The sequence below is a fragment of the Pipra filicauda genome, unplaced genomic scaffold, assembly GCF_003945595.2.
Source record: "Pipra filicauda isolate LSUMZ 115617 unplaced genomic scaffold, ASM394559v2 scaffold844_size67700_pilon, whole genome shotgun sequence".
NCBI classification, from domain to species: Eukaryota; Metazoa; Chordata; class Aves; order Passeriformes; family Pipridae; genus Pipra; species Pipra filicauda.
Window position 1 is genome coordinate 38,943 of NW_024105025.1, and position 13,776 is coordinate 52,718.

The following is a 13,776-nucleotide window of genomic DNA, read 5'->3' on the forward strand; positions in this document are numbered from 1 at the left end:
TCCCGTCTCACTAACACGGCTTCTGCCCGGGGGTTTTTGGCCTTATCGGGGGTTTTGGTGGAAACAGAGAAGGAGGAATGGGAGGACTGAGTGATCTCAGCTCAGGATGGGGACAGAGGACACTGACCTGCTGGCATGGAACCCCTGCTCCAGGTTTAACCTCCCCATGGAACCGTTTCTGGTGGAAAAGACCTCAGAGACTGAGTCCAACTCCAGCACTGCCAAGGCCACCCCTGACCCATGTCCCCAAGTGCCACATCCACAGGGATTTTAAACCCCTCCAGAGATGGAGATCCACCACTGCCCTGGGCAGCTGTGCCAGGGCTGGACAACCCTTTCCATGGAAAAAATTTTCCCAGTATCCAACCTAAACCTCCCCTGGCACAACTTGAGGCCGTCTCCTCTCATCCCATCCCTCGTTTTTTGGGAGAAGTGACTGGTCCCACCAGGCCCCACCCTCCTGCCAGGGAGCTGTGGAGAGACCATCACCAAGACTCCTGCACTATTCCCACCTCCAGCAGAAGACAATCCCACCCAGATCCATCCCACGGATCCGACCATGAAACCTGCCTTGGAACAGCAGCATTTCCATGATATATTCTGGGGGATCGACTGATATTTCAGATTAAAAAGCAAAGCAACAAGACAACAAAAAAAAACCCCTCAAATGTAGAAACAAAACCCATTTGAAATGTGCCAAACTGCTCCAGCCACCACCAGAATCCCTCCATCCTCCTCCTCATCCCACCTTCAGGTCCAAACGCACCATTAAATCCGCGCCGAGGCCCGTGAGCTGCTCCAATATTATCCCCAATATCCTGTTTTCATCATCCATATTTTCCCCTGAAGTTTTCCCAAATAAAGTGACACTTGGAAAGCCACGAAACCCCTCGGAGCAGTTTGTAATCTCCAATTAGCAAACGAACTGAGGAGGAGGGTTTTGTCCAACCTAAACACGGCGACGCATTTTCGGGGAGGGCAATTCCTTCATCCCGATAAAATATCCCGGCAAAGGAGCCAAATGGCATAATTATTAACAGCTGAGGGCACAGAAAGAGGTCTTATATAACTGGGGTTTTAGGACAATTCTTCTCCTTCAGCAAAATTCCTGCTGGAGAAACTTTGGAAGGGCCTTAAAAACAATTCCCTCTCGAGCCTGGCTTGGAAGGGAGGAAAGTTGGGAACGGAGCATTCCTTTCATGTGCTGCCTGGGCTCTGGAATGTCCAACCACAGGAGAAGAGCCCTCCAACAGCTCCCAAGCTCCTTAAAAAAATGGATGCAGACCCCACAGGTTGGTTGGGTTGGTGGATGCAAAGCTTGGGAGCCGCCGGAGGCACCTCGGGAATTACAAGACGGAGGGTGAGCTCCGAAGGGAGCTTTTATTATTAATTAAATAATTTAATTTAATATTCATATAAAATTAAAATAACTTAATTTCACAATAAAAAATAAAACAATTTAATTTGATATTAATTTATCAGGAGCTTATCTGAGCTCCTGATAAGTTAATAATGAACAAATTAATGCCTTACGTGCTCGTAACGCCCAGGAGAAAGAGCAGCACAAACACAGGAGATCTCCTAAAAGTTCTCCAGGACTGACACAGCTCAGGGGGACAATTTGCAGCCAAAAAATGAGCCCTGACATGGAATAGTTCCGGTTGGATCTCGTTTTTCCATCAGGGATGCGGGAGTGCTCCAGTCAAAGGTGGATTTGGTGGGATTCGGCAGCAAATCTGCTCCCGGCAAACGGTGTTTGAAGGGCAGAAAAAGTTCTTGTAGAGCAGCAAATAGTTCATTTCAAACCAATTCCTGCCCCAAAACTCCTCCATTTGCACGGAATAATCAATGTACTGTGGTCAAAGATGAATTTTTGGAGGAAAAATATGTCAAAAATCACAATATCAAACAAACTCCTCCCCAAAACTCCTCTATTTCACTGAAAAATTAAGATACTGTGGACAAAGGAGAACTCTTGGAGGAAAAATATGTCAAAAAATCATAAAATCAAAACAATTCCTGCCCAGAACTCCTCTATTTCCAACAAATTAAGAATATACTGTGGTTAAAGAAGAACTCTTGGAGGAAAAATATGTCAAAAACCATAAAATCAAACTAATTTCTCCCCAAAACTCCTCCACTTGCACGGAATAATGAAGATACTGTGGACAAAGGAGAATTTTTGGAGGAAAACTGTATCATGGAATCATAAAATCATAAAATCCAACCAATTCCTGCCCAAAACTCCTCCATTTGCACTGAATAATCAATATACTGTGGCCAAAGATGAATTCTTGGAGGAATAATAAGTCAAAAAATCATAAAATCCAACCAATTCCTCCCCAGAACTCCTCTATTTGCACGGAATAATGAAGATACAGTGGACAAAGGAGAATTTTTGCAGGAAAACTGTATCATGGAATCACAGAATCACACCCCAAAACTCCTCCATTTGCACTGAATAATGAAGATACTGTGGCTAAAGAAGAACTCTTGGCAGAAAAATATGTCAAAAATCATAAAACCAAACAAATTCCTCCCCAAAACTCCTCTATTTCATGGAAAAATGAAGATACAGCGGACAAAGGGGAATTCTTGGAGGAAAACTGTGTCAAAGAATCACAAAACCACAAAATCACACCAATTCCTCCTCAAAACTCCTCAATTTGCACTGAATAATGAAGATTCTGTGGCCAAAGATGAATTCTTGGAGGAAAAATATGTCAAAAAATCATAAAATCCAACAAATTCCTCCCCAGAACTCCTCTATTTGCACGGAATAATGAAGATACAGTGGGCAAAGATGAATTCTTGGAGAGAAAATAAGTCAAAAATCATAAAATCCAACCAATTCCTGCCCAAAACTCTTCCATCTGCACGGAATAATGAAGATTCTGTGGACAAAGGAGAACTCTTGGAGGAAAAATATGTCAAAAAATCATAAAATCCAAGCAATTCCTCCCCAGAACTCCTCTATTTGCACGGAATAATGAAGATACAGTGGACAAAGGTGAATTCTTGGAGGAAAAATAAATTAAAAAATCATAAAATCCAAGCAATTCCTGCCCAAAACTCTTCTGTTCTCACTAAATAAAGAAGATACCATGGGCAAAGGTGAAAATCTTGGTGGAAACTAAGAAATATATACATTAAAAATTCAGGATTTGTGATAATTGGAGGAAACATCCCTTTATATTTCTGAGCTCTGCGTGAACTCGGAGGGTTTTACCCAAATCCATCCATCCCCTGGGCTATTTTCTACTTCAGGGAAGGCACTTTTGAGGCAGAAATTATAAATAAATATAAATAAATATAAATATAACTATAACTATAAATATAACTATAAATATATAAATAAATATAAAAATAAATATATAAATAAATATATAAATAAATATAAATATATATAAATAAATATAAATAAATCACCCCATGGGTCACTCACCAGGACAGAATAGATGTGCAGGCAGCGATAAACTGGGGAGAAATCCACCAAATCCTGGGCTCCAGGCACCTGGAAAACGGCAGGAGACGGGTGTGAAATATGTGGAATATGTGGAATAAGTACAGGAAAGTGGTACCTTCCCCCCAGAAAAATCACATCTAAAGTGTAACTGCAAAAAAAAATTCTATATAGGTAAAAGTGCAAGGCTGAAAAATAATCAATTAGGAATAAATGACACTTGGGGAAAAAAATCACACCCAGGTAAGTGCAGCTCTTCAAAAAAATAATATATAAATGTCATTCTAAAAATAAAAAATCACATTTAGGTTAGTGCAAGTCTAAAAAATATTTTAAAAAAATCAGATTTAGGTAAGTGCAAGTCTAAAAAAATATTTAAAAAAAATCACATTTAGGTAAGTGCAAGTCTAAAAAAATATTAAAGAAAATAATCACATTTAGGTAAGTGCAAGTCTAAAAAAATATTTAAAAAAAATCAGATTTAGGTTAGTGCAAATCTAAAAAAAATATTTTAAAAAAATCACATTTAGGTAAGTGCAAGTCTAAAAAAATATTTTTAAAAAATCACATTTAGGTAAGTGCAAATCTAAAAAAAATATTTTTAAAAAATCAGATTTAGGTAAGTGCAAGTCTAAAAAAATATTAAAGAAAATCACATTTAGGTAAGTTCAAGTCTAAAAAAATATTTTAAAAAAATCACATTTAGGTAAGTGCAAGTCTAAAAAAATATTAAAGAAAATCACATTTAGGTAAGTTCAAGTCTAAAAAAATATTTAAAAAAAATCACATTTAGGTAAGTGCAAGTCTAAAAAAAAAATTATAGAATATGTATTATTATATAATATATAAATGTCACTCCAAAATATCAAATATAGGTGAGAGTAACTCCAACACAAGCAGGTTCAACAGAGGGATTTCAGGTATAATAACCAAGTTGCTAATATATGATTGTTATATGAGATTATATCTGATTTCACCTCAATTTTTTTTAATTTTTTCAAGGTTTTAAAGCGGGAAAATGTCCTTTTAATGCTGATTTTGCCCCATTTCCACCCCCCCTGCAGCAGATTTATTTTAACCAGGGGCTCAAACATCGGTCCCGGCGTCCCGGCACGAGTCCTTACGCAACAAAAGGGGATCAAACAAACCAAACCCAACTTATTCTTTAGATTCCCAGTTTGATTTGTTTTAAAATAAAGCTGGAACTGTTATTTTATTTTGCTTTTTTTTTTTTTGTGTGTGTGTGTGTGCTCAGGGAAGAGGCGCCACAAAGGCTCCACCACCTTTCAACAACACGCCCGAGTCGTGAGCGGGGACGAGGAAGAGCTTTTTCCAAGGCTTGGGATGGAGGGAGGGAAGGGAGGGGGGGAAAGGAAAGATCAGAGGGGGAAATTTGCATACAAGAGGCTCTTGTCCTTTGGAGATGTTGGAGGGAACAGGGAATTAAAACTTGTTGGCCGGGCCTTAAAGCTGAAGGAACCGTCCCCTTCTCCCCGAAAATCCGGAGAGCGGGGGCGTGTTCTGTTGACATGTGGTGGGGGAATAAAAAAAAAGAAAAGGGGGAGAAAAGATGAAAGGGCCCAATGGACAGGCCTTTGGAAACATGTTTATTTTCTATATTTTTAATTGTGCTTCTGAGGGCCTTTGGGCTGGGAAGGAGGTGGGATGAAGAAAGAGGAGTTTTGGGATGAAGGAAGGTTTGCCAACCTCACGCCCGGGGCGAGGGTCCCGCTCGGCTCAGCCAGCAGGGAGGGCAAAGGGATGGGCTGGGAAGGGAAAACGGGCGATTTTGGGAAAGAAACTCCTGGATAATGTGGAACTGGTGGTAAAGAATCTCCTCCATGCAAAGGAACTCAGGGCTCGGCCACGCAGAGCTTCTCGGTGGGAGTGGAAATGATGGAGCAGAGACTGGTTTGGGTTGGAAAGGAACTTCAGGATCATCTCATTCCACCCCCCTGCCATGGGCAGGGACACCTTCCACTAAAGCAGGTGGCTCCAATTCCCAAAAAGAAAGATATAGAGACAGAAAGTGAAGCTACAGACGTGGGAATATCCAATCCTGCATCATCAGCATCACATCCAGATCCCAAAAAAACCTGTCATTCCCAAGCCATCAGTGCAGGGAAGGGAAGCAGGAGGCTCACTGGGAACAAGGCAGCAAAGAGAAGTAATTTTTGGGGTGCTGTGAGCCCACTCAACCATCTCACTGCACTCTCTTTCCCACCCTTGCACCAAACACTCCATCCCAGCAGCTTTTCTGGATGAGCAGGGTTGGCTCTCCAGGAAGGAGGAAGATTTCCAAGCAAAGGATCAGGTTGGGTTCACCTGTGGGACCCTTCCCATGTTCATCTGCGATGTTCAACACAACCCACCTGAAGGCTGGGAGAGCTGGGGGGGTTCCCCTGGACAAGAGAAGGCTCCAGGGAGAGCTGAGAGCCCCTGGCAGGGCCTGAAGGGGCTCCAGGAGAGCTGGAGAGGGACTGGGGACAAGGCATGGAGGGACAGCACACAGGGAATGGCTTCACATGGACAAAGCACAGGGTTAGATGGGATACTGGGGAGGAATTCCTGGCTGGGAGGGTAGGGAGGTCCTGGAATGAATTTCCCAGAGAAGCTGTGGCTGCCCCTGGATCCCTGGAAGTGTCCAAGGCCAGGTTGGAGCAACCTGGGCTAGTGGAAGGTGTCCCTGCCCATGGCAGGGGGTGGAATTGGATAATCTTGAAGGTCCCTTCCCACCCAAACCATTCCAGGATTCCCTGCTCAGAGCTGAACCGAGGGCACAGAGCTGGGAACAGCCCTCACCAACATCCCTTTCACCTTTTATAACCCTTTATTTGACAACTGCAAACACAAGGCAGCACTTTTATCCCACCTATGCCGGTTTTATCCCGCCTTCCTGGCCCTTGATTTTCCATTTGGAGCCTCCCAGGCCTTCCAAACTCCCGAACCAGCTCCCAAACCCACACTTCAGCTGGTTTGTGGCCTCCTCAGGACACAGTTTTGCCTCGCCGGCGTCGAGAGCGATCGCCCTGCAGTTGTTAAAACACTTAAAAAACGCTTCTGGCTCCCAAATCCCTGACTGCAAAACTCCTGGAGATCACTGGAGCAGACAGGGAAGCACCAGCAGGCCCTCCCCGTTCCATCCTCCAGAGGAATCTGTCATCCCTTCACCATCAAAGCAGGCCCAGCTTTCCAGCGAATTCCGACTCGGGATCAAACAGCTTGGATTCGGGACGCCGAGCTGAACCCGATCCACGGAGAAATATTCCCGATAAAGGTTTATTGCCAAAAAAGCTGGAGTTCCCTCCCCTCCTCCTGCCCCCCGAGAAATTCTTTCAAAGCAACTTGCAGAGTTTGCACAGCTTCTGATCTTCTGTGAAAACTTTTTTAAGCCCACACACGCTCCCAAAAAAAAAAAAAAAAAAAAAAAAAAATCTGCCGGGCTGTCTCTGCAGAGCTCCCAGTTCCGAGCCATTAACGGCTGGAAAAATTCCCGAGAATTTCACGTTCCTAATTTGCAAATCCCTAATCGAGGAACGGCGTGACGGGGACGTGGAAGGTCAACCCGGGACCACAAGAAAGTTTGTGGGAAATAAAGCCAAGCCCCCCCCCCCCAAAAAAACGTGCTGGGATTTGAAGCAGGGTGTATAAATATAAGTGTAGGATAAGGAACAATATAATTATGACATAAATATATATGTTTTTTTAAGGAAAAAAACAGATCATTGTCTTACACACACACACACCACAGCCCTACAAAAACATTTCTATTATTCAAAATCTTTCCAAAATAGCCAAGTCTATCAACCAGTCTGTGATTCCAGGGAATTCTCTCTCTGGCTGGTTTAACACACTGCACCATTTCACGTGTCTAATATTTACAGATTTCGATCTTTAACTAATATTTCGATATTTGGACATACCTAAAAATTCAGACTTAGCACATCCCCTTCAGCAATGACTCGATTTTCTGAGCCAAAGCTGCAGCACCAACGTTCAAAAAACATAAATAAATCCTTGATTTTTGAGACCTGACCACGACCCGAGACCTTGGACCACCCCCACAACGGGACTCATTTCGCCTCTGACATCTCCCCTAATCTTTTTTATGGTTTTTTTTTTAATGCCTTTTCATTTGCAAGAACAAAGGATTTATTCATCTTGTCCAAAAAATTTCCCAGTCCACCAAACATCAGCTTCCCAAATCTCGTTCCTGAATCTCGCACCGGGCACGTTCCCGGAGCTGGGAGCAGGGGGAGACCTGTCAGCCTCTGTAAACAGCCAAACTCTCTCTGTTCTGCAAGAACTTTTGGGTTCAACAATTCCTGACATAAATTTAACCCACGGAAGGCAAGTTTTTCATGGAAATGTTCGACTGTGACGCCACCAACACCAGGTTGGCCCAGATTAAGGGATGCTCTTCTCTGGCTTTGGATAATTTGGGATACAAGGATGGGAATCTCTGAACCTTGATGGGTTTTGATGTGAAGACATGAAACAAGCAGAGAGAGATATGTTTGAAAAACCCTCCCGACTGAAACAGCAGCAGTTCCACAGAACCTGAATTCAGGAATTCAGGAACCACCTCATGGGCCTGGGGGTTGATGTCCAGGGATGAGCTGGGGCTGAGGAACATGGGACACATGACATGGAATTCCACCAAGGCTCAGCTCCAGCAGAGGACACGGAGCACAGTGGGAGGGGTGTGTTCATGGGACACACATTCCAAGAAGGATCTGTTCACCTTATGGGATAAAACTCTACTGCTGCCAGAAGTGTTGGTTCTGCATCTCCAGCTCTGGAGTCCTCAGGAATAAGACATGGACTTCTTGGATCAAGTCCAGAGGAGGCCCCGGAGCTGCTGCCAGGGCTGGAGCCCCTCTGCTCTGGAGCCAGGCTGGGAGAGCTGGGGGGTTCCCCTGGAGAAGAGAAGGCTCCAGGGAGAGCTGAGAGCCCCTGGCAGGGCCTAAAGGGGTTCCAGGAGAGCTGGAGAGGGACTGGGGACAAGGCATGGAGGGACAGCACACAGGGAATGGCTTCCCATTGGTTAGATGGGATATTGGGAAGGAATTGCTGGTTGTGAGGGTGGGGAGGCCCTGTCCCAGGTTGGGCAGAGAAGCTGTGGCTGCCTCTGGGTCCCTGGAAGTGTCCAAGGCCAGGTTGGAGCAACCCGGACTAGTGGAAGGTGTCCCTGTTGTAGATTTGCTCCATCCTGTGTGGTCTCAGTGTCCTTTGACTATCCCATGGCTTAACCTTGGGGAAAGAAATGACTGTATTCCTACAGTCAGAAGGGTTCCCAGGACACTGTAACCCTGGAATCGGCCAGAGGGTCCTGCCGACTCCGTGCTCTCACTCCGGCTCATGTGAGACTCAACAAGCTCTGTCTGGAACACAGAGGGTTTTCCCAGTGTCCAAGATGTCTCTTCCATAATTCCCAAAAAAAAGGTGGAGGCTGAAGGCACCTAAGGAAGACATTTCTCAGACAGAGCCAAGAGAGTTCTCCGGGGTCACTGTTCCAGCTCCCACAACTTTGTAAGGAATCTATTCCGCTCACTCAGAGGATTGCAACTTATTCCTAGAGCCAAGAATGCCTCACAAACAGGAGAAATTTTGGCCATGCCTCACACCTGCTGGTGTTCTGAGCACCAAACTCCTTCTCCAGGGGGAAAAACTGCCTGGAATTTGTTTGTTTGTCCCTCAAAGATGCCGAGAGGCCGTTTTTCCGAGGGGTGACGTCCTCCCTTAGAACTTCCCTACAAAGGAGCACCAGGGAGCCCAACTGGACCCAACCACTTCACAGGACACCTGTTTTGGGGACAAGAGGAAAAGAGGGACGATGCTGGTGGAGCTTGTCCTGCTGGACTCAACAGCAGCACAGACGAAAAGCCGCTGAGAAGGGGAAGAATCCGGCGGAGCTTTGTAGCCCTCTGGATGTCGTTTACTACAAAGGGAAGAGCTGGCACCGACTGGGCAGGCTGGGGAGCTGCTCACTGTGAAGTGCAAACCCTCCTGCAGCAACTGGACACTCATAAAACCCCAGTTTGAGGCTTCTCCCAGCTCGTTTTCCAGCTGTCCCCACTCCTGCGCTCCGGCTCCCTCCACCTCTGGGAGGCATCTGTGCTCCAGTGGGACGAGGCTGGACCGGGATGTCTCCAAACTGGACAGTGCTCATGGAGTTTGTGCTCTGGAGCTGCCAGAGCTCTCTTAAGCTGCTCCAAGGGACAGAATCGTCTCCACTGGAATTGACTGTAGGAGCCAAAACCCTTCTGGCTTGTTCTTCCCTTTCAAAGCTCTTCCTGGAAATTTTGCCGCGGAGATGAAGGGATTGCTCCACAGGGGTGAGGAATAACGGGATCACCAGAACAGTTCGCCCAGCCTAGGTGGAGAACTCCACACCAGAACCTCCTGAAGGGTTTCCTAGAGGTACAAATTTACATTTACCCCACTTTTTCCAGCCTGTGAACCAGGATCAGGAGCTCTCCTGCCTAAACTTAAATCAGGACCACCCAGGACCATCCTGTTTTCCATTCTGAGGTTTCCTTGGAAGCAGAGAAGTAGAAGCCTCAGCAATCTCTGGTGGGCAGAAGAACACAACCAAGGACACGTGTCCAGTGGGTGCAGCTGTGTCCCTCTACCCCACAAAGCACTCCAGAACACGGGGGGTTGTGCAGGAAATGAGATACCTGCACTCAGGACACTTCATATTAATAATTTTAAGCATTAAAGACCAACTTTGAAACCCAAATTCTGAATTAACAATATTCCTGCACAGATCAGGCAATCAGAAGGAGGAAGGGCTCCCACCAGAAGGTGAAAAGTGAGGAATGAATTCAGCAACCACGAAAAGTGAGAAGTTGTTTTTCTCCTTTCCTTAATAATGTGTCTTTACCTTGACACACAAGTTTTCTTGCTGTGGCCCCTCACATTGTGTCCCCAGATCTTCTGAGGAGGTGAAGGGTGAGCAACAACTGAGTGGGGGCTTAACCACAGACTGGGGTCAAACCACTACACACCCAACATTCCTTCAGATTTGGAATCACAGAATCCTTTAGGTTGGAAAAGCCCCCTGAGATCATCGAGTCCAACCATCCCCCAGGACTGCCACTGACCTGTGTCCCCAGGTACCACATCCACGGGGATTTTAATTCCCTCCAGGGATGGGGATCCACCACCTCCCTGGGCAGCTGTGCCAGGGCTGGACAGCCCTTTTGGTGAAGGAATCTTCCCATTATCCAACCTGATCCTCCCCTGGCACAGTTGGAGGCCGTTCCCTCTCCTCCTGTCCCTTGTTCCCTGGCAGCAGAGCCCGACCCCCCCCTGGCTCCCCTCTCTGATCAGGGAGTTGCAGAGCCAGAAGGTCCCCCCTGAGCCTCCTTTTCTCCAGGCTGAGCCCCCCCAGCTCCCTCAGCTGCTCCTGCTGCTCCAGCCCCTTCCCAGCTCCGTTCCCTTCCCTGCACACGCTCCAGCCCCTCCATGTCTTTCTTGTTGTGAGGGGCCCAAAACCTTACTGGCTCTGTTTCCATTTGAGAGATCCATTTGTACTAATAAATAAATAACCTCCTGTTCAAATAGGAAAAAACCCCAGGAGGCCGGAACATGGGGAACTCAGAACTCATCAGGGACCAAAACCCATCCTTTCTCCCACTGAGGCAAATCTGGGAGAAGGGGACACAGGGGTCTCCTCCCTGGGGGGCTCCAGGGAACACAGGGGGGTCCCAGGGCTGCACTTCATCACCACGGACAGCACCCACCCCTGCCAGGGCACTGGGACTGAACCCTCCTGCCATCCACCACCACAGGGGCCCCCTGACTGTGGGGTCACCCCATCCCACCAGCCTGGCTTGGATCACACCCAGGGATGGGACTGCACCTGCCTCGAGATGGGGTGGAATCCTGGAATGGGTTGGGCTGGAAGAGACCTTAAAGGTCATCCAGTCCCACCCCCTGCCATGGGCAGGGACACCTTCCACTAGACCAGGTTGCTCCAACCTGCCCTTGGACACTTCCAGGGATCCAGGGGCAGCCACAGCTTCTCTGACCAACCTGGGACAGGGTCTCTCCACCCTCCCAGCCAGAAATTTCTGCCCAATATCCCATTTAAATCTCCCGTTTTCCAGTGGGAAGCCATTCCCTGTGTCCTGTCCCTCCAGCCCTTGTCCCCAGTCCCTCTCCAGCTCTCCTGGAGCCCCTTCGGGCCCTGCCAGGGGCTCTCAGCTCTCCCTGGAGCCTTCTCTTCTCCAGGGGAACCCCCCCAGCTCTCCCAGCCTGGCTCCAGAGCAGAGGGGCTCCAGCCCTGGCAGCATCTCTGGGGCCTCCTCTGGACTCATTTCATTTTGCTGCAGGACTGAACAGCCCCCCAGATGGTTCCAGAGCAGTGAGAGGGCTCTGGGTTGACCCCACAATTTGGTCCCTGTGCAGTAAATTGTGATCTTACTCTGCTCTGGACCCACAGCAGTGATGAAGAGGAGGGAATCATTTGCAGGGAAAAGGCAGAACAAGAGCACAGAACCACTTGAACAAGCCTATTTTAAACTCCAGAAACTTTGTTTTTATCCCCTTCTCTGGCCAGTCATGGACTGTTCAAGTCCATGGTCAGGTTCAGGATAACAAACACCATCCCGTTCAGGTTCAGGTTGTAGCTGAAATTATCATTTTCTTGACATAAGAGGCTTCAGCAGGAGGAGGGAAAACACCCAGAGTGGCAGACACAACTTGCCAAAAGGTCCAGGGCAAGCCTGAATCCCAAGAAATCACGAGCACATCAAAAAGCTCCACACCCCATGTCCTGCACTCCAGGTTTGGATCTCCAAGCTGCCTTTCCTGCAACACAGGGCTCTGTTCCACGTCATCCATCACAAATCCAAGGTGTCCCCACTCTGCACCGTCCTCCAGCACAGGGAGCAAAGAGAGAAGAACCAACCCTACCACGAGGTTCTGGTTTGTGGTTCCCAAACCCAAGGCAGTTCCAGCTCTGAGGAATCAGCAGCAGAAAGGGAGGCAAAGGAGGGAGCACAGCAAGGAATTACAATTGCTTTGAAAACTTCCACCCTGACAATCCTTTTCAGCCCAAAGTACGTCTCTGCCACCCAGACAAAGTCTCAAAGAAAAGGTCAAGGATGTCTTGCACTAAGGAGTGATTTATCTTTCTAAGGAAGGATGGATCCAAACTGACTTTTCCATAAGCACCCAAGTGCAACCCTTGAGCTGGGGGACAGACATGGGATGTTCAGTTCTCAACCCTTGGCCTCTCTGCTGAGCCTGGGAACAAGATCAGGGATAAAAATGCAAAATAACCCAATTCTGAAACGCACAGCCTGTTCTGGATCTTTCTGAGTCCCTGCCCAGCAACCCTGAGAGAGGAGCAGACACCACCTGAGACATCACAACCACCCCCAGACACCACCTGAGACACCACAACCACCCCCAAACAGCACCTGAGACACCACAACCACCCCCAAACAGCACCTGAGACACCACAACCATCCCCAGACACCACCTGAGACACCACAACCACCCCCAAAGACACCACAACCACCCCCAAACAGCACCTGAGACACCACAACCACCCCCAAAGACACCACAACCATCCCCAAACATCCCCTGAGAAACCACAACCACCCCCAAACACCCCCTGAGCCACCACAACCACCCCCAAACATCACCTCAGACACCACAACCACCCCCAGACAGCACCTGAGAAACCACAACCACCCCCAGGCCCCTTGAGCTGCTGTTGCACAGTTACCTCTTCATCCTCATCCTCATCCTCAACATCCAGGATTCCCGAATCTTGCTCGGACATGGGGCTGGTGTTCTTCACCTCCAGGTCAGAGCTGGCACAGAATTCCTTCTTGGATTTCTTCCCCCCGCTTACCCTGGGATGCTGGGACACGATGCTGTCCAGGTTTCTTTGTTGCTGTGCCTAGGGAAAAAAAAAAAAAACAAAAAAACCACAACCCATTTCACCTTTTACCACGGTATCCTCACACTTAATTTTGCTTTTAGGGCAAAAAGATTCCTGCCCCGAAATAAAGACAAACGAGGAAAAAAACCCAACGCGCGCTTAACGGAATTCAGACCCTGAGCCAGATATTCCAGAGAAACAGAGGGCTCGTTTCAAAACCCTTTCCAGGGGATTATGCAACGATACAAACAATATTCTGCCTCTTCACAAATCCAAATGCCATATTGATCTATTTACAGCCCAGATGCAGGAATATTAGCCCACGGGCCATGTGGTGACTGTCACAGGCTGAATTAAAGGACCTACTTAACCGCTGGATTTGTTCCTCTTTTCAACCCGTGTCAGCACA

The 13,776-nt window shown here is 47.3% G+C and overlaps 1 protein-coding gene across 1 annotated transcript in view; it reads right to left on the minus strand.

Annotated features, from left to right (window-relative positions):
• LOC113992886 (exocyst complex component 6B-like) overlaps nt 1-13,385 on the minus strand; it is a gene marked incomplete at both ends in the record, with an annotated part of 52,234 nt that extends 38,849 nt beyond the window's left edge. The window contains 2 exons of the mRNA XM_027730594.2: nt 3,446-3,514; nt 13,209-13,385. Coding sequence (XP_027586395.2) covers nt 3,446-3,514; nt 13,209-13,385 — 246 coding nt within the window. The remainder of the gene's footprint in view (nt 1-3,445; nt 3,515-13,208) is intronic.
• Nucleotides 13,386-13,776: the final 391 nt, after the last annotated feature.